We start from the raw sequence: 24,082 nt of genomic DNA, 5'->3' as shown, positions 1-24,082 counted from the left end.
AAGCTCGAAAAGCTTCTCAGTGACCTGCTGCCAAGCAACGCCCACCGCACACTTCCACCCTGCTCAGCAGAGGCCTTCCCCACCGCGCGGGTAAGGACTTCCACGCATGTCTGACTTATCAAACAAGCCAACGGGAGACGAAGTGGAAGCCCCTGGGAAAGGGGAAACGTGAGCAGCATGAGGATGACGACGGCATCACGTGGCCAAGTCTGCTCCCTCCCAGCTCCTGCTGCTCAACAGCTGGCCCCACGCTGGCTGGCACTCGGGTCGCCTCGCGCACGCTGGCACACAGGGGGCACACGCTGGACACACGCTCGCAGTCACTGACCACCCTCAGAACCCTCTCTCCGGGCTGCGCGCCCCCGGGAGCAGGAGTCAAATTCTCACTCTAAGTGTCTGCTAAGCGTTTACTGCGTCACCGTCCCAGGCATCCAGGAGCCTGGGCTACCCCACCGCACACGGCACCACGCAGACCACGGAGACCAAGGTCACGGACAGACCACGATTCAGGGGCCCTGTCTTCACGCTGCTTGCTGCCAGGAGATACGTGAGGCTCTGAGGACCACAGACACGAGCCTTTTCATTTTAATTTCATAAACGTGACCAGTTCATGCAAAAGTGAGGGGTGTGAACAAAGGCAACCCCCACCCTCAAGGCGACTCATTGTGAAGACAGGAGGAAGGAGCTCTGGCCAGCTCGCAGCACCTCCCCGACCTTCTTCTCAAACAGGTCACGGGTGGCCCCTCCGGGCACCGCCGAGATTCCCCCCTTTCAAGTGAAGCTACGCGTCTCAAGACACACACACAACCGAGACCTACTTCCGAAGCCGCTTCTGCTGTTTACTCCACTGTGTGACTGTCATGTATATTTTTCACAGTAATTTTAGATGGACAAAATTTCTTCAGGTTCTTTCTCTTCTACTTATTGTAAGAAAGTTACGTCTAAACACACACTTCTTTAAAAAACACGAGTGAGACTAACCTACGGTGTCCAAGGGCACATTCGGGTGCGAAGGTGTGAGAAGAACACATAAGGGGTTCTCCCTGCAAGAGCTGGGGCCGCGGTCCCCGGGGGGGTGCCCAGGGCAGGGGTCTCGGGTGGCTGGCACAGTTCCGCCGCAGACTGGACAGTGTCCACCTTATCATTCATTAATCTGTACATTAGATTCATGGGGTTTTTCTATATCTGTATTTATTTTATAATAAAAATATAAAACAGCATACTTCTAATTGAATGTTGTTTCATCTCTCTTAAGAAGAAGAGACACGTCAGACAAACGGAAAAAACAGTCCTCTTGGCTCGAGGGATCCTAAACTGTGGCTCGTGAGGGGTCTGCACACCTGAGCAGCAGACTCACCTCCACTTGCTTTTCCCTGATCTGAAGTAAGACATCAGCGCGTCTGAGGCTGAGACTCGACCACAAGACACCCTCATCCCAGAGGTTCCACCGAGGAAGACAAGCTCGCCGAAAAGCAACGAGCCCACGAGACGGCCTCCTGCTGCTGTTCCAGAGACGGCCTCCTGCTGCTCCCCGCAGCAGCGCGGCACAACCACCCGTCTAGTACTCACTCAGCTTTAAGTTTAAGAAAGTCTAGAAAGGAAGGAATTTAACAGAAGAGGGACATGCAGCCCCAGTGCTGTGACTTAGTGAATCTTGGTTTCAAAGTCGGCAGACGGTCTACTGATCGATTCTGGAACGAGCAGCATAGTCGAACGCCTCCTGCAGAAACGCGAGGTCAGGCGCTCACCAGCCGCGGGCCAGCCTCCTCCTCCCGGAAGAACAAGAGGGAAAACGTGTGCTGACCCTGCTTTACGAAATTACATCCTAAAAGAAGTTACTTTGTTTTGCTTCGTGTGCTTATAGATAAACATTAAAAAAGGGAGAACGTGCAAACTACACTAGAAACACAGCATGGCCGCTCTCGGCCCGCAACAGGCTCCGTGTCCCGCAGCCCCGCAGCTCGAGATGTCAGATGCCAGCCACTGCTCACTCCTCTGCTGCTCAAACTGTTCCAGAGACCCAGAAGGAATCGGCGGGGTCGAGACCCTGGGACCTGCACAGGACCCTGGTTTGTTCTCCCTTCTTTCTTCCATGTGAATGAAATGTTCTGCAGTCTTCACTCCTGAAGATACTTCTGGTGGCTGGATCCGATCCCCACCACGGACGCTCGGTGCTCCGCACCTCAGACGCCTCCTGTGCACATATTCGCATTTAGTAAAAAATGCAAAACTACTTTGTGACATACTTTCTACCTTGAAGCTGGAAAAATTTGGCTCAAAAGTCTGCCAAGGCTTTGACGACGATATGCCGATGTAGGTTTGTAGTGGAGGCACCCCTGGGCTGTGTTGGGAACCAGGAGGCTGTGCGTGTCGGAGGTGGAGGGGCAGAGGGGAAATTTCTGAAACACCCACTCAATTTCGCTGTGAACTTAAAACTGCTCTAAAAAATAAAGTCTATTTAAAAAAAAAAAAAAAAAGAAACGGTTTGCCACAGAACATACAGCTCAGAAGTGACAGAGCCCAGATTTGGCCCCCAGGCCACCTCCCCTGAAAAATCAGCACATGGCTCCGGGGACAAGCACGGTCCGCATGGTCCACCGTCAAGGAAGCTGGCTAAAATTTCCGTCGTGTGAAAAACAAAAAGCAAACAAACAAAAACAAAACCCAACCAGCTCCCTTGACATATTCTGGGCGCCTCTTTCGGGAGGATCAAAACACACACCTGTGCACTGGCCGCCTGAGGAAGTAGACGGAACACGGCACTCACCAGGCCCTTTCTCTGCGGATGGCGGTCAAGCGGAATTCTCACTAGTGGTGCCTTGCCTGGGCCGCATCACTCGCTGCAGCGCAGCAGGAGATGGGCCCTTTGCGTCCCTTTCTAATAAGCATAACTGACTTTTCAGACTAAGCAACTCAGCCATTCAGTCAATGTAAGGAATCGGAGAAAAAAATGCCAAACTTGTGCTGCCAGGCAAGCCCTCAAAGCTCCGAGGAGAAAGGGCGCCGGATTAGGGGCCCCGGGGCCTCTGCACGCCCGGGGACTGCCCTGCCCGCCTGAACACACCTCCCCCAGGACGCTGCTCTGCCGTCTGCTGGAGGCCCATGTGGCCAGAGCATCAAGAAAGGAAGTTTGGCACCGGAAACCTGGGGAGAAGGCCCTGCAGGTTTCACCTGCACACGCTGCCTCACCTGTGCGACCCCCCGAGGCCCGTGACACCCCACATCCTGGGCAATGCCGTCCCTCAAACACCAGGGAGGGGCGGTCGTCCACCTCGAGTCCTGGTGTGGGGAGGGCAGCTCACACAAACAGAAAGGTGTCCACCACGCTGTGATTAGGAAAAAGGCCAAACAAATGAAAAGGCAGGCACAGTGGGAAAGGAGGAAGGACGCAGCGGAAGCCTGGGGGCAGGGGGGTGTGTGTAAATCCAACCCCACTCTGCCCTTAGCCAATGCTCACCCCACCACTCCCAGCCCCAGCTTTTATTCCGGAAAATGCCCTGCGATGGGTGGAGGTGGTGGTTAATCAGATCCTTTTCAATACTAACGATTCTGTGATAAAAGACAGCTCAATGTGAAAACAAAACGGTACGTGATGTGTTCTAGATTCCAAATAATTTATAGAACCTAGTAGCAAAAATTAAATAAACTTCATAAAATCACCTAACCCCATCCCCCCACCTCACCTTCACCACAAGGAGGAAGATCGCCCTCAGACAAACAGGCCCCCAGACTATGTGGGCAGAGTCCAGAGAGAGGATGTCAGACACGAGTGACGTCTGCAAACCTGCAGTCTTACTTTTACTCCCTAGGCTTTTAGAAGAAGTGCCTGAACACTGAGCAGATTTCACCACTATAGACCTTCTACCATCAGGTACTCTGACTTTACGATAAGCAAAATTCTATTAACTGAAAAATAAAGTTTTAAGAGCTGAAATGAACGTGGATAACTGACTCTCAATGTTTTGGGCGTGAAGCTGCTCAATTTACCACTGAGTCTTCCCAGGCAGAAGCAGGGAGCTCTCCACCTGCTTCTTCGGTGTGAAAGGGAGTGAAAGCCAGGTGCAGAGCAGGTGCGCAGCACGCACACTTGGGTTAAAAGGGTGAACAAAGCGGGGAGGGGTGCAGCTCAGCGGGAGAGCACATGCTCAGCCTGCACGAGGTCCTGGTTCGATCCCCAGCACCTCACCCAAAAATACATAAATAACTAAACTTAATTACCCCCCCAAAAGGACGAACATAAACATGTCTGTGCATGTATCTGAACGACAATGGCTGGACAAACCAAAACCAAACAGCTTCAGCGGTGAGGGGGCGGAGGGGAATCTGCTTCTTGGAGTACCCGTCCATTGACGGGGGAACCTGTCAGTGTTCTCACATGACTAGAAAGCAAAATTAAACCCAACAAAATGAGACAAATGATCCTAGGTGTACACTGACATGGCGCTAAGCCACGAAGAGCATTATTCCAAGTGACTGGAAGTCCAGGAACGTCAGCACTAGTGACACACGCGAGGGCTAGACCACGAGGAGACGGGATCCGGCACACCCCACAGGAGGAATGACCTCAGCTCTTCTTCAATGAACGGCAAGAAAAAAAAAAGGCAGAGAAGAGTACAAACTTAAAACATGCTGTCTGCCAAATGCTATCTGCAGACCTCGTTTGACTCCTGAGTCAAGCATTTACGGAGCAGCCATGGAAATCTGAATCCTAAGTGGCCATCTGAGGACATTAAAAAGTACTGTTAATTTTCTGTGTTTCAGTGGTAAGCGTGCAACGAAGGGAAACAGGCCCCATCTCTTAGAGATGTGCCCTAAAAGTATTGATGTATAAAGTGGACAAACGTCTAGGATTTACTTTAAAATAGTCCAGTGAGGTGGGGGTCAGCAGAGGGGACTAACAGACCCAAACAAGATGGACCTATGGCCCGTGTGTTGACTCTGGAAGAAGGCATGGGATACACTGTTTTCTCTACTTTTGTAAATGTTTGCAGTTTTCTGTCGGTTAGAAAAGAAAAGACAACAGATCTAGCAACAGCTTCCAGCGCAGGAGGACGCGAGGAGCCCTGGGTGGCACACGGCTGAGAGCGAGTGTGTGCGCAGCCCCTCACTGGGACGCGCCGGCCCGTCCCTCGCGCTCCCCGGGAGCCACGGCCGGAGAGGGAGGCCTGTGCCGAGGGCCAGACAGCACCCAGGGGACTGGCTCCCAGGCCAACGCGACACAAGGCAGATCTTCAAGAGTGAAAAAACCAAGAAAGCGCCTTTAAAACCTGCACACCGAGCGCTGCACAACCTCGCTCTTCGCTCCGTCCCCTCCGCTTCATTCCAGTCACAGAGTTTCCAGCTCCAGAATCTCCACGTGCTGCTGCTTCGCATCTGTGATTTTCCTGCGAGGACTCTACTTTCTACCTTTCCTGTTGTTTCCAGAGAACCCTTACTTCTCGGGACGTGTTAGTAATAGTGCTTTAAAGTGCGTTTTTGTTTTTCACTGCAGCCTTAACAACGCACCACAAAGTCAGTACCTGAAACTGTCCCTCATCATCTCAGCCTCTGTGGGCTGGAGTCTGGGGTCAGTGTGGATGCGCAGAGTCCTCGGCCCGGTACGCCCAGGTCCACATCATGGTGTCAGCGGTCTGGGGTCTTATCTGGATGCTCGGGGGAGAATCACCCACTGCTCACTCAGATCGGCCTGGATACAGGACCGAAGCCACCGTTCTCACTGCTGGTCATGCCCAGCTTCTAAAGGCCACTTGCACTCCTTGGCTGATGGCTTCCAGGCTGGCGTGCTGACTCCCTCCTATGCTTCCAGTCCCCTGCCTTCCTCTTCTGCAGCCCTCAGGTGAGCAGACGAGACCCACCAGGACAGACCAGCACCCTTCATCACCTCTGAAAATGCTTCAGCATGTAACGTCACCTATGCCCAGAAGTGTCACCAGGGGTGGAGGTCACAGGGCTAAACTTACCTGACCCAGTACCAGCACTGTCTCAGCTTTGCCCGTCTTTTCTCCTGTGAGGGGCACCCTCCTGGCTGTGCATATGCCAGGTAATTCTGGATTGTGTTCTGGACATTTTTAATATGGTGTCATGCCCTCCGGGCCTTGTTTTAATCCACGGAGAACGTGGTATTCCCACTTTAGCGGTGGCACTGGCCTGGCTGGGCTTGGGCTGCAGGCTGTGGTCTCAGTGTCAGGGCCACCTTCAGAGGCTCCGTCTCACCTGCGCACCATCACCCAGCAGCCAGCCTGGTGCCCGGGCTGTGGCCTACTCCCAAGGTGAGTCCCAAGGTGTCTGGCAAGCTGCTCAGAGTCAGCCCACATGTGCATGGCTCAGCGCTGTGCCCAGAAGTCCATCAGCAATTCCAGAAGTCACTTTCCCAAGCTCTGCCACCCACCGTCTCCCTGGTGCACTTCTCAGTCCTCCAGCCAGAAACCTGGGGCTCGTCACCCTGCCCTGCTGTGCACTTTCTGGGATGGCACCCTTGCCTGGGACCAGACTGCAGGAGGAGAGAGAGATACAAGTCACAGCGGTGCCCCACTCCTCAGAGGATTCAGTGTCTGCAGGTTTCCGCAGGGTGGACGGACAACAGGGAGAGAAGGAGGAACTGTGGCTCCTCCCACTGTCTCTCCTGGAGCCCAGACTGGGGGGCTCTCCACGCTTGCAGCTGGAACCCAGCTCCAGGTTTCGGATAGCCTGAAACCCGCTGGGGGAGGGGGGATGCTGGAGGAAGAGCAAACTCGTGCTTGTGCGACCAAATCCTGGTCTTTGTCTGCCTGTCACCATCTACCTGTCAGAGTCCTTTAAAGCCACAGGCGGCGGGAGAGACAGGGCGGAGTGCGCTCGTTCTTTCTTCCCGCAAACAGAACCTGACGTCCCCGCGGTTAAACCATGTTTACAGTGGTAATCCTCGGGAGAGGCAAGGAGCTGATTCCTTCTTCCCCGTGGTTTGGGTTTTTCAAAGCGCCCGCAGTGGTGAGTAACGTGACGGCTCTCCGGCAGACTCCCGGCCCAGGAGGCGTGACCAGCAGGGTCACCCGCAGCGCAGCGCAGCGCAGCGCACCTCCAAAGACGGAGCGAGAGCTGCTGGGTCTCCCCCGGGAGCTGCGCTTGCCCTGCCTTCCAGGACAGTTCAGGCAAAGTGAAAACCAGCACTTTTAAACACTCCCTGGAATTGACTTCTTGTTCAGATACTAAGACTTGCTCCCCTAGCATTCATCTTATTAACTACTGCAGAGGCAACTGGGATTTGAGTGATGTAGGAGAGAAAGAGTTAATAAAGCCTAGTAATTTAAACAATCTGTTAAACTGCCCAGTGTCACTTCCCCTTCCCAAACGCATGCCGCCAGCCGCTGGAAGAGGCACCGCACGCCCTCAGCCACGTGTCTCCACGGCATCATCTGGCACCAGTGGCGGGCCAGGAGCTGCCCTGAGAAGTGGACTGACTGAGGCTACTCTGGGCCCCTCCCTTGCACCCGCCCCTCCTAAGGTCCAAAGAAAGGCCCTCAGCAGAGTATGCCTATGATCCCCGCCCTGTGTAAAATTCACAAAGAATATTCGGACCGCCATCAGCCGACACTGCGTCTCTTTCTACCACAAGTCTCTGCCCCCCTGACGGCAGGTGGCTGGGGAGAGGGTCTAGCTTCCACACGAACTGGAGCCGCGCTGAGTCTGGGTTCAGTGGGATAGGCTTTAAGTTGTCTGCAGTCACTTCTGCATGCACTGAGGTCACACCGGCCATCTCAGTGCGGGTGTGGTTCCAGGAACACAGCTCTCACCCCTGCATCTGTGCGCCAGGGGCTGAGGAGCAAAGACGCACGGTCGGGGGCCCGCAGCAACGCATGCAGGGCCGGTGGCGCCAGCCGAGGCGTGGGCAGGATGCAAGGCGTGACACGCGGGGAGCCGTCACCGTCAGGGTGTTGAAATGTAAGCAGAGTTCGGAGCTCAGTAGTGAAAACTGCACTTCTTGCTCGTCAGGAAGACAACGAACCACGTAGCCGTGTCATTACAAATACACTACTCTTTTTTTCAAACTTTTCTGAATGGAATTGGGCAAAACAGAATTCATCAGAGCTCTTGCTTTTCCAGGACACAAGCGGTAGCTGTGCTGAAAACAACAGATGTGAAACCATATTTTATGTATCCTGGGTATCAACAATAAAGCTCAATTGATTAACTGAGTTCTTCCTGTTCTCGGTCACACGAAGAGGCAGTTAAAAAGTGCACAGCCAAGTAAGAGTCTTACAGAGGTGTGTCAGGTGCTTAACAGACACGCTGTTTTTCTGGATTTAGTAATGTCTGTATTGTTGGTCAGCTTTTTCAAATCTATAACTTACTTTTCCTCATTCTAAATAAACATTTACATTCCAAATTAATTTTTATTAGTAACACAGTGTCTCAGGCCCATAAAACTTGCCTGAGATGAAATCTGATTAGTTCAAACATTCATTGAGCACCTGCTTCTACCAAGCAGTGTAAGTCCTTAAGGGTACAAGGGCAGCTAAGAGGGAGAGAACCCCTCCCAGAACAGCGGGGGAGATAGGCTGTTAGAAGGGAGTGAAGTGAGGGAGCGGACAGGACCCAGGGGGGGAGAGCGGGAGGGGGAGGCGGCGTGGCCTACAGCAGGTCCTGGCGCAGCCGCAGCCTCTGCGGCCGTGGCCAGGCGCCACGCCCTCACCCACAGCTCGCCTCGTCCCTGCACAGGTCCACAGATGTGCAAGTGGCCTCAGCCCCACCCTGATTTCACGGCATGCTGCCTTCTCTCAGGTCGAAGGGACCCTGCGTGGCAAGTGAGCGAGGATTGAGAAGGAGACACAATTACGATAGCGGCCGTCACCAGCCCCACTGCAGGAACAGGGAGAGAAAGGATGGGGCAGCACCAAGGAAAGGGTGCCGCCAGCCCAATCCAGGAGGTTCTCTAGGCATAAAGTCAGAGCTAGGCCTTGCAGAGGGCAGGAGCCAGCTGGACAAAGGACCGTGTGCATGCAGGCGTGGGCCTGCTGCGTGTGGAGGAGAGGCTGGGACCCACAGGGTGCCCACAGGGCTGGCTGCGAGAGATCTCGAAGGCCAGCCTAAGAGGCCTGATGGTCTCCTACCTCGATCCATTCTGCAACTGGGATGCCATAATGAGGACAAGCTGGAGAAATGGGGTGAATAGATTTATCACTGCATCCTACAGCAGCACAGCATCTTTCTGCTTTTGAATTTCAAAATGACTGTAAACTAAAACACCAGCTTAAGCACAATATACAATAGCCAAGACATGTAAGCAACCTAAATGTCCACTGACAGATGACTGGATAAAGAAGTTGTGGTGTACTTATACGATGGAATACTACTCTGCCATAAAAAAGAATGAAATAATGCCATTTGCAGCAACATGGATGGACCTGGAGATTGTCATTCTAAGTGAAGTAAGCGAGAAAGAGAAAGAAAAATACTGTATCACTCATATGTGGAATCTAAAAAGAAAAAAAGGACACTATGAACTCATTTACAAAACAAAAAGACTCTCAGACATAGTAAACAAATCTTATGGTTACCTGGGAAAGGGGGTGGGGGGATAAATCTGGGAGTTTAATATTTACAAATGTTATCCACTATATATAAAAACAGAAGTTTCTTTTGTGTAGCATAGGGAACTATGTTCAATATCTTGTAATAACTTTAAATGGAAAAAAATATGAAAATGAATATATGTATATGCAAGACTGGGACATTGTGCTGTGCACCAGAAAATGACACAATGTAACTGACTGTACTTCAATAAAACAAAAAAAACACCAGCTTAGGGGGAAACCAATCCCATGCCCCCAAAATAAAACTGCTTATTTCTCTGCCTTCCCGTCTGAGCCTTGTCCACGTACTCGCGTATTTTTACATCAGTATAACTGCTGTGTACAAACTACTTCACCTTTCTGGTTAAGACATGCTTTTGAACATAGTTCCATGGATAAAAAATGGTTCAAATTCTGCTTGGAGGGAAGGACAGGAATGGGGTTCCCAGAGCACGTTGACTGGCTGTGCAGTACGGAGTTCATGTATCAAAATTTGTTTTCAAAACTGGGATTCCACAAAGTCTTTATCACATACTGGTAGCTGCTCTCCAAAAAGATTAGACCGAGTTACACAATCACCAGAAACCCACCAAACACTGGGCTTTACCATATTAAGTTTTGCAGAACCCTCACCTTGACACCCTGTTGCTGCGGTAAAACCTGGAATTGACGAATATGCTACCGTCCACTGATGCACTACACATCCGGACCTCAGACAGCAGGACTAGAGTGACCTCGGCTCAACACCCAGCTTTGCAGAGGGTTCTTCCTGCACCTAACACCATGCTGCATACAGGAAACTCACCACCCTCTGAGCAAAGGGGTAAGTGGCAAGCTTATGAGAGGGTGAAGGACAAACAGAAGAAAACTGAGAGGGCAAGCAACAGTAACGAAAGTCAGCTACTGTCTGAGGACAGGGGAGGTGCTGATGGGACTAGAGGCAGGAGTGTTTGGAAAACAGCAGAACTGAATCCTTGGGGCCCCGTGGATTTAAAAGAGCTTGCATGGAATTATCCCTGCATCAGTCATCGCTTTGTCAGTCCAGCTCATATCCCTCCCTGGAGCAGGATAATTCTGCTTAAATACCGCCTCCCTCTCTCTCTGCTGTCTGCTCAGACTGTTCTTCCACCTACTCATAGTACAGCAGTTAACACTTATTAAGCACTATGTGTGTGCCAGGCATCCAGCAGCTCTTCTACCGGTCCTTAATCCTCACAGCTTCACGGGGTAGGTAAATTTTAACCCCACCTGTAGACAAGGAGCTGGAGGCAGAGATAAACGAATGCATCATGTAAGTTTCTCTTTGGAAAAGGAACCAGTACCAAGGGAACCTGGAAGCCTACTAGGAAAGGATGTTCACGCAGGTAAACGGGTCAGCAAACTTCTGCAGTCAGGAAACTGCCCGTCAGCACCTAGTCCAATGGCTCAGTTCAAGCTGCACATTGAGAATCTGCAGCAAAGCAGCCCAGGGGACACAGGGTCAGGGTGTGGCCCTAACCCAGTCACTCCACTTCCAAATGAGGCCTGGTCTGACTGTGTCTCCTCTGTAGATTTTGAGAGAACCAAACAAAGTAACAGTATGAGGCAACTTACAACCCCTCACTAAGACTTAGGTCTCTTGCTGCACAGAAACTCATAAAAAACCTTCCGAAAAACAGCATGACACAGAAAATTAACATTACATGCGTCCTACAAGTAAAGGCCACTGCATGCCTGCCTACCTCAAATGTCCTCTCCCATCTCTCTGGCAGCGAGAAAGTCCGAGTTGTCTGCTGTAACAGTTCACACACAACCAGCCCCCAGCCCAATGCCCACATGGCCATCAAACATCCCCACAGTGCCCAAAGTTCCCTCACGGAAACAACAAAAGCAGAGAGAAAAGCCACCCTTTACAGATTTAGCCCCGAGTTTAACCCTTCCCAGCCTTTCTTTACACTGTGGGTTAACGTTACTTCCTTCAATGCGCCTTGTCTGCATTTGTTTTTCACAGCAATTACTGACCAGCAGACACATGATAGGCCACCAGCGTGAATGGAAAAGGTGCTTGAGTGATGCGCTGGGCATATTCCCGTGCTAACTTTAATGATTTTCCTCTAGAAGGCTTCCCACAGCCTTGGGAGACTTTCTAGACCTTCATGGAGCAAAAAGCATTAATTCCTAACACCGAGTCTGAGCTTTAAGATACAATTTAAGAAAAGGCCAAAAAGGGCGTGATCACAAGGCAGCTTGAGCTTCCTCCTGGGGCTCTGCCGGGGCCTCCACGCGGGACCCTCCCCGCCCACACCCGGCGGTCCACGCGGGACCCTCAAGCCCACCCCCGGGCCTCCACGCGGGACCCTCCCCGCCCACCCCGGACCTCCAGCAGGCAGGCTCCCACAACGGCCCTCCTCGCACGGGGCCCGTCACCCTAGAAGGCCTTCCGAGCCCGGGCGTGGACTCCTCTGGCCGACCGAAGTCGGGAGGCGCCCGGGCCGCCGCGAGCCTCAGAGCCCGCCTCGTTCGGGGCCTCGGCCCGCGGCCTCCACCGCCCGCCCCACGAGGCGAAGCCAAGCCCCCGCCTGCCCGCAGCCCCGCAGCCCCGCGCCCTCACCCGAGGCCCGTCCCGCGCCGTCGCCTGCAGCCGCCTGGGGATCCCGCGCCGGCCCCGCCCGCTCCCGGCGGCCCGCGGGCCACCCCCGCGCCGCGACCCCTCCCCCCGCCCAGGGCCCCGCCCTCGCCCCGCGGACGCATCGCCGATTGGTCCGCGGACTACTGGGGCGGGGCCTCCGCTACCCGCGGCCTGGACGGGCGACACAGTTCTGATTGGAGAATGGACGGGAGGGGGCAGGGCGAGAGCGGATGCGCAGAGTCCAGTGCAAATCAGCAGATTCGGCTCTCTGGGCGGCACGTGGTCCTGGGCCGTGTGCCGGCTCGCGGAGGAGGGCGGGGCGCCGGGTCCTGGGGGCGGGGAGCCGGCCCGGGGGCCGGGGCGCGGCCCTGGGCGGGGCCTCGGCTCGGAGGGTGGGGCGAGGTTCCAGGCGCGGTTCCTGGAGCAGTTCTTTTTCTGGCTCCATCCGTTCTCGTCCTTGGCCACTAGTCTTCCTGCTACCCGCCCCCGCCACCCATTGCGCTCCTCGTGGGGTTACCGGGGCCGTGGCCTGGGGACACTGAGGGCCAAGCGAGGATGTGCAGGGCGTGCCGGGTCGTGCTGGGGGGGATACACGGCCCTCCCAGCCTTCGCAGTCCTCCTCTAGCCTCGTGACCCACAACCGGGAATGGAAAAGTGACACCACATCGGAGCCTCCCAGGGCCGCGACTCGCGGGTATACATGCCCCTTCTCCTTCGAGAGGTTCAGCGAACTCCTACGCATCCTTAAAGACCCTGCTCAAGTTGCCTTGGTCCTGGCACCCGCCACCGTCCCCGCGCCCCTCGAGGCAGTCTAGGAGCGCCCCCGCGCGGCTGTCTAGGTTGTAAAACCAGGATGGACCGGTACCCGTCCTGGAGAGGACTGTTAGTGTTCTGCCTCCTGAGCAAGGCACGCAACCCTCACGTTTCCCAAAGGTAAGAAAAGTGGCGCTTCCCGGCGGGCAGCCTCGGGGTCCGAGCATCGGCAGGGCCCTCCGGTTCCCCATCGCTGGGGCTTTTCCTCTTAACCGGCCCCAGGCAACACGGCCAGCCCCAAGGTTGGAACCCAGGCACTGTTCTCGCTGCCCCCAGGGCAGCGCACACACCTGAGCACAGGGCCCGACAGGTGTGCGGGCCAATGGGGACTGCGCAGGGGAGAGCCTGGTCAGAGCGGCAGGTGACCCCGTGGAAGCTGCGGGGTGTGTGCTGGAGGAAGGCCTGCGGCAGGGGAAGGACCTGACCAAGGGGTACTTGGAGAGAAGGAACTAGAGGCAGCCGGGGCGTCACTACCCAGGAGTTCAGGCAGAAGGAAAGAGGCCCTCACGGTCCCAGGCGGTCAGTGGAGACCACAGCAAGGCGGCCAGCAATCCGGGTCAGGCTTCCAGGCCAGGTTTTCATTTCCTCTAATATGTTAGTTGTTGCTACAGTGAATGAGATCTTTTTTCTCCTGCACTTGTTACTTAGTGAGTTCGAAACACTAAACTCTTACTAGTGCTAATTTTTTTCAGACATTCTTTCACTTTAAGCAGATGATCAGATTCACCTGTAAATAATTCATCTTTATGGCTTGCTCTTTTGGGCTGGGATTGCCAATACAAAGTTGCTGGTGCAAATTCTTCCTGATTTTTATACACAGAAAAAGCAGGGCTTTCTTCTTATCTTTCCCAGAAGGCCTTACACCTTTACCTCGTAAAGAGCCAATAATGACTACTCACTTAATAGCTAAACAACAGTGCTTTATTGATAAAAAGGTTAGTTTCAATGGATACAAAATTGCTGTGTAAAATAAGTCTTCAAAATACATTTTTATAGGTAAAGATTCTCTCTTAGTAAAAGAGCAATTATGTATTAGCAAAATTACTTATTTAGATTTGGGCAGCAAAACAAAAGGGAACTTACAAGTGTAACAGTGCAGGTCTGCCCACCCCCATGCAACCATCAGGTGCCCACCAGCCCTATGCAGTGGTTTGACTACATACAGGGCTTACACTGACCACTTTCACACGCCTCGCATTTTAACAGCTTTTACTAGCAGTTAATAAACGCCAAAATAACCCGAATAATTGGTCTTGCATGGAGGTGCCCTATATGGAACACTTTTTCTTGGTAAAAACTGCACAGTGCACCCAAATCTGTTAACTCTGGACCACTCACAGTACACAACACAGAAGAAGCAAAGTCAGGGGAGCACCTGGTGATTTTCTGCAGTAACTAATACACTGTGACCATCTCATCTTCTATTTTGTCTGGCCAAAACAAAACCCCTCCTCATCCTGGGAATAAGTACTTTCTCCTGTTCCAGCAAAATGAAAACCCGGAACCAGCACCTGCTCCCTCCAGGTCTCTTTTCATCTGTCACTTTCTGGGGACCACCTTCCCACCCGAGAGCACTGGCACCCCTTGAGGCACGACTGGGAGACCTGGGGAGGTCCACTGGGAGGAGAGGGAAGGGCCGAGGCCACAGAACACAGGAAGCCCCCCAGGTGCGGCCTCCCAGGTGGTGCTGGGCAACCGCCACACTGCAGACCAGAAACGTCCTTCATTCTTACACAGTATGTGGAGAAATGTGTGTAACACATGAGGGAACTGACAGTGGCTGAAAGGAGCCTAGACGGTTTGCACATAAAAAAATTATCACTGCAATTTGCCTGAAAACCATTCAGAAAAGAAAGAGTTAAAGGAAAAGCCAAATCAGGAAAACCTGGTCAGCATTTTGGGCTCCACTGGGCTGAAGCCTCGGGGCTACCCACCAAAGGATCCTGGCTTCCACCGAGGCAGATCTACACCTGCAGTTACAGAACATACAGTGATGTGCAGCGAAAAATACAAAAAGGCTGGTCAGCACAGGTCAATAGTTAAATTTCTTTAAAAAGTTGTTTTTTAAATTCAGTTGAGTAAAAATAGTTTGACTCATAGTTTAGGTAAGACTTAGCTGCAACAGGAAAAACTGGAGTGCACGGGCCCTCTGATCTTTTCTGTGGCAGAGTACACCACTATTCCTGGGGAACGCCCCACAAGGTGGCTCGTGGCGAGTTCTCTGCGGAGTGGTTTAAAACATGACTGAGCCTCAGACTTCAGACTCGTTAGAAAATTCGCCGCTAAAAGCCTGTTTTTAAGAAAACTCTGTAAGTACAAACATGTATCTATTGGATTACTCTCTCCCGTCCCGCTTGGTAAGCAGATGCGCGTGAAGGTGAATGAACGCTGAGTCAGAGCAGCGCCCGCGGCTGCAGGCGTGGCGCCCCGGTGAGCAAGCGACCCTGCGCGAGGGAGCTCCTCTCGTCCTCTCCTGGGTCAGGTCCACGTCTCCACCACTCAGGAGCACCCTGGGAGACCCAAGTGTTCTAGAAATCAATCAGGGTTAGTCAGGCCAGCCAAATCAATTTCAGGATTAATGACACATGCTGACTGACCCCAGGGAATCAATTCTAACATCAGTGGTTATTTAAGGTGGAAGAAAAACGAAAAGGGAAGTTCACCTCATAAAGTATCAAGTGTGACATGACAATGAAATACAAACGTTAAAGGTACTTCATACAAAATAAACACAGCGGAAGTTTAAAAAAATTAAATTCTCAGGCACAGGTACTGTGTAAAATGTGGACAGGCACCCCTCCACTACTCTTGAAAACACGCAGCTGTTTCTCATCGGAATGTTCATCTTGCAGTGTTTTCTGGAAAAACAAAAAACAGCACATTGTAATGGGAGCGATGGGAAGCCTGCTGCCTGCACTGTTAACAGCATCACTCCTGTGTAACAAGAGGGCACACTGAGCAGACGGGGGGCTCCTGCGACCCCAAGGTTCACCAAACTCAAAATGTCATTTATGAGGCTCTTGGAAATTGGAAGTACTACAAAGCTGAAAGGTATACAGAAATGCAATTTTATGCACCGAAAGAATTTTCGTAATTCCATGACTAAAGTTTAAGAAGTCTTCTCTCAGTCATGCATAAATACGCAGTGATGCGCCAGAAGACCTGAGCAGATGCAGGGAGCCACTTTGTGAACAGACTGGATTATTTAATAACATCACCTTACTGTGGAGGAAGATTGTTAAAAAAAAAAAAAAGTCTCAAGACAGTTTCTTAGCTTTTTAATTGTTTTTTTCTGGTGGTCATTGTAAGAGTGTAGAAGCATTCCTTCTTTGATAATGTTACATTTCTAAGCTTCAGGTGACATGTGAGACCTTCTGTAAGATTTTTCTCAAAGTTTTGAAAAGCTATTAGCCAGGAACATGGTGTAATAAGATGTAACGTTTTTCCTTTAAAAAATTCTAAATGTGTGTGTAGAGTTAAGAAGCTGTTGTACATTTATGATTTAATAAAATAATTCTAAAGGAAAAAAATTAAAAAATGAAAAAAGCAGCAGCAAGAGCAGAGAAAATGAGCTGCTCTCCATCGCCCCCTCCTGCCTCGAATCAGACCTGACCCCTGGAGTCCGCTTCTCTTCCTCTGACCACCATCTCCCCTGTCAGGTGCCAAACCTGCCTCTGCAGACTTACCCTCTGGAGCCAGGAGGCCCGTCAGTTCACAAGTGACATGGCCACAGGAAAGTAACTGTAAACCTTGCACAGCATCAGTGTCTTTACTCGTCAAGTCAGCACACACCCTCAGGACCATTCTCAGGTTTCAACACGACGATGGAAGAAAAGCAAACTGACCCCGGGTGGGGGGGTGCTCCCTTTACAAGTAACTGGTTGCACCTACATCCGTATTTATGAGCCACAGAAGGGCAGGGCTCTGTGCCAGTACCCGATGCCCCCAGCATGCCCCTCCAGATCCTTCACCCTGTCTGTGCCTCAGTCTGACAGGTGTCTGACCTCCAGGCCTGTGCCTTCCGTCTCGTCCATCCTGCGATGTGTCAGCGGAGCATGAGTAACCCACGTCTTCCCATCACCTCCTGTTTCCATCAACACCCTCACGTCACTACAGTCAGACCTCTAACCTGCAGTAGAGACTCTCTACCTACATCCCAGCCCACGCCGGTCTGGGCCAGCTCAAACTCTCCACCCAGCCAGTCAGCTCCTCTGTGGAGCAGGCTTTCCTCCACCCGAGCCCACGTGGCTGCTTCCTCCTCTGGTCTTGACTTGACCTGACCTTTCCCTCCTTCCTCCTGGAGGGGACAGAAGCAGCCACTTGGACAGCTCTGAGTGTCCACCTGTCCACGGCACTCAGGACATTGCCTTTGCCTGATCCTGGGCCCCTTGGGTCTGCACACTCCCTTCAAGCAGGGAGGCCAGCACACACCAGGCCAGACATCTGTGTGACCCACTGAGTGCCAAGGCCAGAGCAGTGGAGGGGGAGGTCAGCAGCTCCACCAAGGTAGCCCCAACCCACCTGGCTTCCCTCTCCCCTTCACCCCATCCCTTCCTGTGGTCTGCAAGAGCTGCTTCAGTAACACTTCAAAATTCTCTTTGAAGAGAAGGTCTCAGCTTTGATAAATGCCTAGTTGTATGACCTATAAAAGCTATGTTAACGTATAATCTTTCTTCTATTGTTGTGAGATAATAGAACAGATACTGGCCTCTACCCCAGGTGCTGGCACAAAGCTCTGAAGGCCCGGTAACCTCTCGGGTGATGGGAACACTGGGGCACCTCCTGTTCTAATGCTTGGCCTCTGACCTCTGACCTCTGTTCCTGACACAGGGCTCCTGAAACCTTTGTAACTGTTGAGCAAGAGGAGTATCTGCTGTTCCAATGAGGGAACCCTGGGTGGGCTCCTGGGTGGGGGGATGGTCACTGGAAAGACCAGGCCATGAGAAGCTTGTAATTTTCAGCCTCCAGGGAGGCAAGGGAGAGGAACAGGGAGTGGAGTTCATGACTGATCATCCCCACATGAGGAAGTGCCACGAAACTTCAAAGGAGGGGTGCAGAGAGCTGGGGAGGGGAGCACATGCGTACCAGAGGGTGACATACAAAAACTCCTGCACTGAAGACCCCCGACCTCGCCCTATGGGTCTCCACCCACTACTCATCTGCGTCCTTTATCACATCCTTTCATAACCTGGGAACCCAGCAAGCAAAATGTTCCTCTGAGTTCCGGGAGCCGCTCTGAACCCAAGGAGGGGATGTGGGAACCTCTGGTTGGTCTGAAGGACAGGTGACCACCTTGGCCAGACACTGGCATCTGCAGTGAGAGGCAGTCCTGCGGGACCGCGCCCCTCACCTGTGGGACCTGACCCAATCACCAGGTGGGTGGTGTCAGAGCCGAGACTGCAGACCCGGCTGGTGTTGGGGAGAACTGCTCGGTGGGGGGAAAGCCTCCACAAGTCTGGTGAGAGTAGAGACACACAGGAAAGAAACGCACAGGAACGAACAGCTGCGTTTTCCCTGCAGGGGAAAGAAAAACTGGGTCTTTCCATCACGCCTGTTAACACGTTTACAGAAAACCCTGTACTCGACGGGGGTGGGGAAGCTTCCCTTTTTAAGAGCAGCAGTCTCTCCTATAAGGCCAGCGACGTGGTTCAAGATGCAGAGCATCACTCAGACCCAAGGAGCCCGTGTCCTGGGCTTTCCCATTACCTCACACGTGGTGCCCGGGAGCCCCGCTGTCGCCGTCCCCGCCCTGCATCTGCAGCTGCATCTGTGCCTGCATCCTCGCGATCATCTCCTGCATGCGGCGGAGCTGCACACAAGACGGGACACGCTGTTGGTTCTCTGTGTGTGTTCTGGGATTTCTAGCGCTCCAGCCTCCAGGTTTCCGAAAACATGACAATGTGCTAGTATACTGACGATTCTTAAAAATCAGTAAAAGGACCAACCACGCCACAGAAAAACCAAACAAGTGATAAAACATGCAATTCAAATAAACAGCACCAACAGACAGAAATAAGAAAGACAACGTGGTGTGTTTTAACCTATAGGGTGGGACGGAGACGGCCACCGCCCACTGGGGAGTGCTGGGGAGTGTGAGCGGATGGAAGAGGTCTGGTCTGGCCTCTCGGGAACTGCAGAATAGGGCCCTGTTATCCAAGCAGTCACGTCCACCCCTGCTCTCTCCGTTTTTTCTATCGTGATGGCTTCTGTGTGTTTAGAAAGACCTCCAGGCAAGGACTGTAAAATATTTACCTAAATTTTCTTCAGGTAACTCTGTGATTATGTTTTTAACATTTAAATACTCGATCCATAGTGAATTAATTTGGCCAAAGGAGTGAGTTTCATTTTTGTTTTCAAAGGGCTGGCTGTCCTGTTATCATTTACTCACAGGCCTGGATTCCCCACCAGCCTGGAGCCAGCCTGACCACAGAGCACTTCCATACTTGTGACCTATTTCCAGACCTGTATTTAATCAGCCTGCCACGCCTGTACCACACTCTGGATGACCACTTCGACGTTTCTCAGCCAGTACAGCTAGCCTCTTCCTGTGGGTCTGCTGTTTACAGAGCTTCCTGTATTTCCCATGCTTAGTCTTCAAAACAAATGAAATTCTTTTATCAAGCTCTCCCCTAAAAAAAAGAACTCGGCGAACACAACTCTGCTGGAGTTGCACTAACTCAGGACTGCAATCCCCGCATTGAGCGTCCTACCTAAAAACTGTTTATTCACACTTTTGAAGAAGTTTTCAGCAGAAAAGTTTCTTCTCCTGTGTAAGTCCTACGTGCCTCTTGTTAAATTTTTGTTAACGATGGTGAATGGAAGTGTCTTCACTGTACTTTCATTGTCTATGGACAGGAAAACGACTGACTGGTAAACATTTTACAAAAACGTCATGTTACTAAATTCCATTTCCAACTTTCCCCACTACATTGCCACTGGAGAGTAAGTGAGACGGCAGAAGGAGAGCCGCACACACCTGTGCTCACAAGCGTGCCGTGGCGCACGACGGGCACCGCCAGTGCCGTGCAGGGCGCCCCCTCGCAGGCGAACAGGCAGGGCTGCAGTAAGACCACCTGCAACTACTTCTGGCGTAACAGCTTCAGGGGCAAAGATTTACAAAGCTCCTTTCCCACTTACCTCGGCTTCCTTTTCCAGCAGGATCTGGTCTTTATTCATGTCCTCATTTTCCACTTTTCTGAGTTGAAAGAAATTACAATTGTAACATTGCGACAGATGTAGTTGGTTATTTCTGACAGATACCCTAAGGAAAATTTCATTTTACACTTCTGAGAATGCATCTATTTAAAATTACATATGTTTATCATTTATCTGATTAAAACATGAATGAATAAGAATGGAAAAAAAAAGGACCACCAAACAAAATTCAAGACATTTTCCTTATTCTAAGCGGGGGGGGGGGGGGGGGGGGCTTCATCTTTATCTACGCCAGAAGACGGTACACTATTATCTGAAGAAGGCTCTTTTCTGGGTGAAGGAACAGGGTCTGAGCAACCAGGCAGAGGTCAGTGCCACGGCCCCTCCCAAGCTGTCCTGGTGCTGCGGCCTGCTGGCTTCCTCGAGTGGGACCTCCTCACTGCCTCTACATCCTCTTAGTGTCTGGTCCCCAAATTAATAACACAGTAACACGGACCTGAAAGTGTATCTCATGTACGTATAAATCCACCCAATCTAAACATTGTGAATATTTCAATGAGCTACAACACACTAATTCTTTTTACAAACAATGTATAGCACTTACTAGTTAATTAAAGAAAGTAACTCCCTACGCTGAGGTGTCGTTTTTCAGACACAAATCAGGTCACAAGATACAGATCTCAAATAAAAACCTATTAGTTAGGATGATTAAAAAAAAGGTGTGTGAGGGTGGCTGTTCACCCTTGGCTTGGCACTAGTTTCTTAACAACAGGTGAGGAGTCTGTCCTCGCTTGCCGAGTGACGCCCTTGAGAAAGTACCCAGGTCTTTCCATCTAGAGGGGCTCCTGATGTTCAGATGATTTGAGCTACCTTTTAGCAGGCAAAAAAAACAAAGAGCGAGTGAGCCTATCTGATTAAATGAGCAGCAAGTATCCTGTGATAACTTCTGAGTGGGAAACCAAATGGCAGTGCTCAGCGTCACCGATAACTGGACACCAAGAGGAGGGGACAGCACGACTTGGATGACACAACATGGACCAGGGGGGTCAGTGTGACTTGGGGCAACGACCTGCCGCCTCTTTTGAGCCTCTCGGACCGGAAGTTCTCATAGTGAAGGTCCTGGGTCACCTCCTGGAGATCCTGCATGTGGGTGCTGCAAGAGAAGAGGGTGCCTGGGCTGAGCCATGCCCACACGTCCACCCATTCCGGACCCCAGAGAACACAGCAACTAACCCCCCCGCCGCCCAGTAAACATGCACAAAGGGACGGGGTAGCGAGGCTGCGCAAACCCTACGGAGGAGCACCCCTCTGTGCTAACGCAACCAGCAACGCACAGACACACCTGCCTGGGCCGTCACCACTGACAGGTGCACATGCTGATGGTTTTAGAAGATTTTTTAGATAAACAATATCTGAAAGAGAACACCCTTTTCTAAAAGAGCATGTGGAAAACGTGATTCAAATGTTCATGACTTCTCAAGCTTAACATTTGTATCAGAAAGAGCTGATTAGCCTACTCTGTGGAGAAAACCATGAAATGAAGTATTAATGTTCTGGATGAAGCAGAAACATAACTCTGAATCTTCTAATCATCTTACAAAAGATGGCCCGGCTTGTTCAAATACTTAAGCACTGGAGAATGAGTAACATGCCTGCCCACTCGGGGTCTGGGCAGCAGACAGCGATGGCAAAGGGGCAGCTCCTTCGGCCGACACTGCAGCCCCACTTCTGGCCTCCACAGCCTCCGGCTCCGGGACGAGACCAGATGGCCTGGCCGCCCTGGAGGACCATGGCAAACTTTCACCTCTTACGTGGTGACTGGATCACACTGACACAACTTGAATGGTTAACTTTAATGGTATTCTTAGTGACTTTAACTCACTAAAAATTCCTGAACCAAGTGAGACCTCTGTGGCATATACAGCAATTTTCAGTTACTCAAAATTTATCCGGACTGGCTATTCTTTGAACTCTTCTGATTAAAGAGGTACTAGATTTTAGCAATGTACTTTTTAAGGCTCTTTATGCAAGAGCAACAGCAATGCATGTGCGTATGTTGCTAAAGGTAAAACTTTTTTTTTCAAGGAAAGAAGTCTATCTTTGTGGTCTGGTACTAGTTGCTAAGAACCAGCGGAGCCTCTCAAGGCTAACTGGGGCCCTCCACGTGAGACTGAGGCTGACTGGCATGGGGACGCATTTCAGCTGGGCTGGAGAAGGAGCTTGTGGCCCCAGCAGGAATCTGACCATTTCCTGCCCAGAGCAAGGGGTGTCCCATGTTTGGTGTGGTCACCCCACTGTTTAGGTCTCAAGTCTGTTGGCATCAGAAGGGGCTCTGAGATTAGGAGGGAGAGCCTACTGAGCTCCAGGCCCAGGTGCACCAGGCAGTGACAGCTGCAGCGGGGGCACACAAGGTCAGAGGTCACGGCCACGCCTGGCAGCCCGGCCGGGACGCACGTGCACCTTACATGAGCATGGTCCTCAGCTTCAGAAAGTCGTTGTGCTCTGGGTTCTCCACCTCCACGACGCCCCAGGGGTAGAGACGGCCTCTGACCTTCTTGCCTTTGGCTTCAATCAACTGATTGGATCCAACCACAGAAAACGGGATACTGGCCTAGAAAGACACGCAGGGAAGCCCCATGTTCTCCATGAACACAGGGACGTGAGCACCAACTGAGCACACTGCTGCTGGCGACAAGGCTTTCTCGGAAAGCGAATGGCACACACTTCTCTCGCGCGTGGCAGGTATCTTCCACATGGGTCAAAATGCATGAAAACAAATTAAACCTCCAGCAAGACTTCTAAGCCTTAGGTGACAGCTACGGTAAAACACATTTAAAGCAAAAACACTATTAAAACCAAACCTAACCAGCTGCAGAGGTTGTCCTTCCAGGACTTGGCTCTCTGCCAACTCCTTCCATTTTAAACGCACCAACAACAGGAAGCAGGAGTTATTACCCTGGGCACTTGGAGACAAAGTTCCTACCTTAAGAAGTCTAGTCTGCTCTTTAAAATCTTCATCTTCATCTGACTCTGCATCAGGTAAGTGATAGATTTTGATGTTATGTTCTTCAATTTCATCCAGAATCTGAAAGAATGACCAAACCAGGAGCAGTCTTAGCAAACTGCATACCATTTCAGTCAGGTCCAACTCATCACATTAGAAATATGTCAGAATTACCCAAATGTCAATAAAGAATCAAATGGATCATAACCATTATCAAATGATTTTGTTAACTGCCAAAAAGGTACTCATGCCTGCACTCTGAAGGGTCCTCTGCCCAGAACAATAACGTCGCACCCTCACCTTCGACGTACAAAGCAGCAGACTATGGACGGCGCCAGGTCAGCGGCTCAAAGGAAACCACACCACTACCAGCCTCAGGAGGGAGCCTTCCAGGGAGAGGAGGGACATGCGCCCAAGGCGCGGAGGGGAGGGAGCCCGGCTCGCATCTTGGGACTAACAAAAGGTCCAGGCTGGCTGGAACCTAAGACGTCTATCTAGTTGGATGAGATGGAAGAACGACTGGTTCCCTAACAACCGTTCCCTGAACGTCAGCAAGGGGTCTACGGATCTGGACGACAGGCAGGACGTGGCCAGCAGTGTAACCGCACACCCTGAGCTGTCAGCCCTGCAGAGCAGCCCAGAGGGAGAGAAAACCTGGGCTGGAGCCGAAGGCAGCGGTCACTCACCAGTCAGCCAACTAAACCCCAGCCCCCAACTCCCCTGCACTCGGGTGCTCCAGGCAGGCTGGGCCTCTGCTTACCCTCCCCCAGAACCTGGGCCTTCAAGCCAAGCCAGCAGGAAACACCCCTACTTTCAACGTGCTCCCAGATCTGTTCCTCCTTAAGGGCCCTGTGTGGTCAAAGATCTAGGATGAAGTCACAGCCTGCACTAAGTCAGGGTTCAAGGAAAGGCCTTCCTCCCGCATCCTCCACCTCACAAGCTGACGGTCAGCTG

The 24,082-nt window shown here is 51.8% G+C and overlaps 2 protein-coding genes across 7 annotated transcripts in view; both read right to left on the bottom strand.

Annotated features, from left to right (window-relative positions):
• FARP2 (FERM, ARH/RhoGEF and pleckstrin domain protein 2) overlaps window positions 1–12,222 on the bottom strand; it is an 82,031-nt gene extending 69,809 nt beyond the window's left edge. For 3 of the 5 annotated variants that reach the window (XM_031452625.2, XM_064485378.1, XM_064485379.1), the window contains exon 1: window positions 12,139–12,222. The gene's annotated coding sequence lies outside the window, so the exon portion shown is untranslated. The remainder of the gene's footprint in view (window positions 1–12,138) is intronic. The other 2 variants (XM_064485380.1, XM_064485381.1) reach the window with 1 other exon arrangement.
• A 1,646-nt stretch (window positions 12,223–13,868) lies between these two features.
• Window positions 13,869–24,082, bottom strand: part of SEPTIN2 (septin 2) — a 28,730-nt gene continuing 18,516 nt past the window's right edge. For both annotated transcript variants that reach the window (XM_010988480.3, XM_031452622.2), the window contains exons 8-13: window positions 23,108–23,209; window positions 22,590–22,735; window positions 21,194–21,277; window positions 20,107–20,164; window positions 18,676–18,778; window positions 13,869–15,827 (exon numbers count right to left, since the gene is read on the bottom strand). In XM_010988480.3, coding sequence (XP_010986782.3) covers window positions 18,677–18,778; window positions 20,107–20,164; window positions 21,194–21,277; window positions 22,590–22,735; window positions 23,108–23,209 — 492 coding nt within the window. In that variant the 3' untranslated portion in view covers window positions 13,869–15,827; window position 18,676. The remainder of the gene's footprint in view (window positions 15,828–18,675; window positions 18,779–20,106; window positions 20,165–21,193; window positions 21,278–22,589; window positions 22,736–23,107; window positions 23,210–24,082) is intronic.

The sequence above is a fragment of the Camelus dromedarius genome, chromosome 4 (assembly GCF_036321535.1).
Source record: "Camelus dromedarius isolate mCamDro1 chromosome 4, mCamDro1.pat, whole genome shotgun sequence".
Lineage (NCBI taxonomy): Eukaryota > Metazoa > Chordata > Mammalia > Artiodactyla > Camelidae > Camelus > Camelus dromedarius.
The sequence above is the reverse complement of the archived record's forward strand: the minus strand, read 5'-3'. Positions and strand labels throughout refer to the sequence as shown.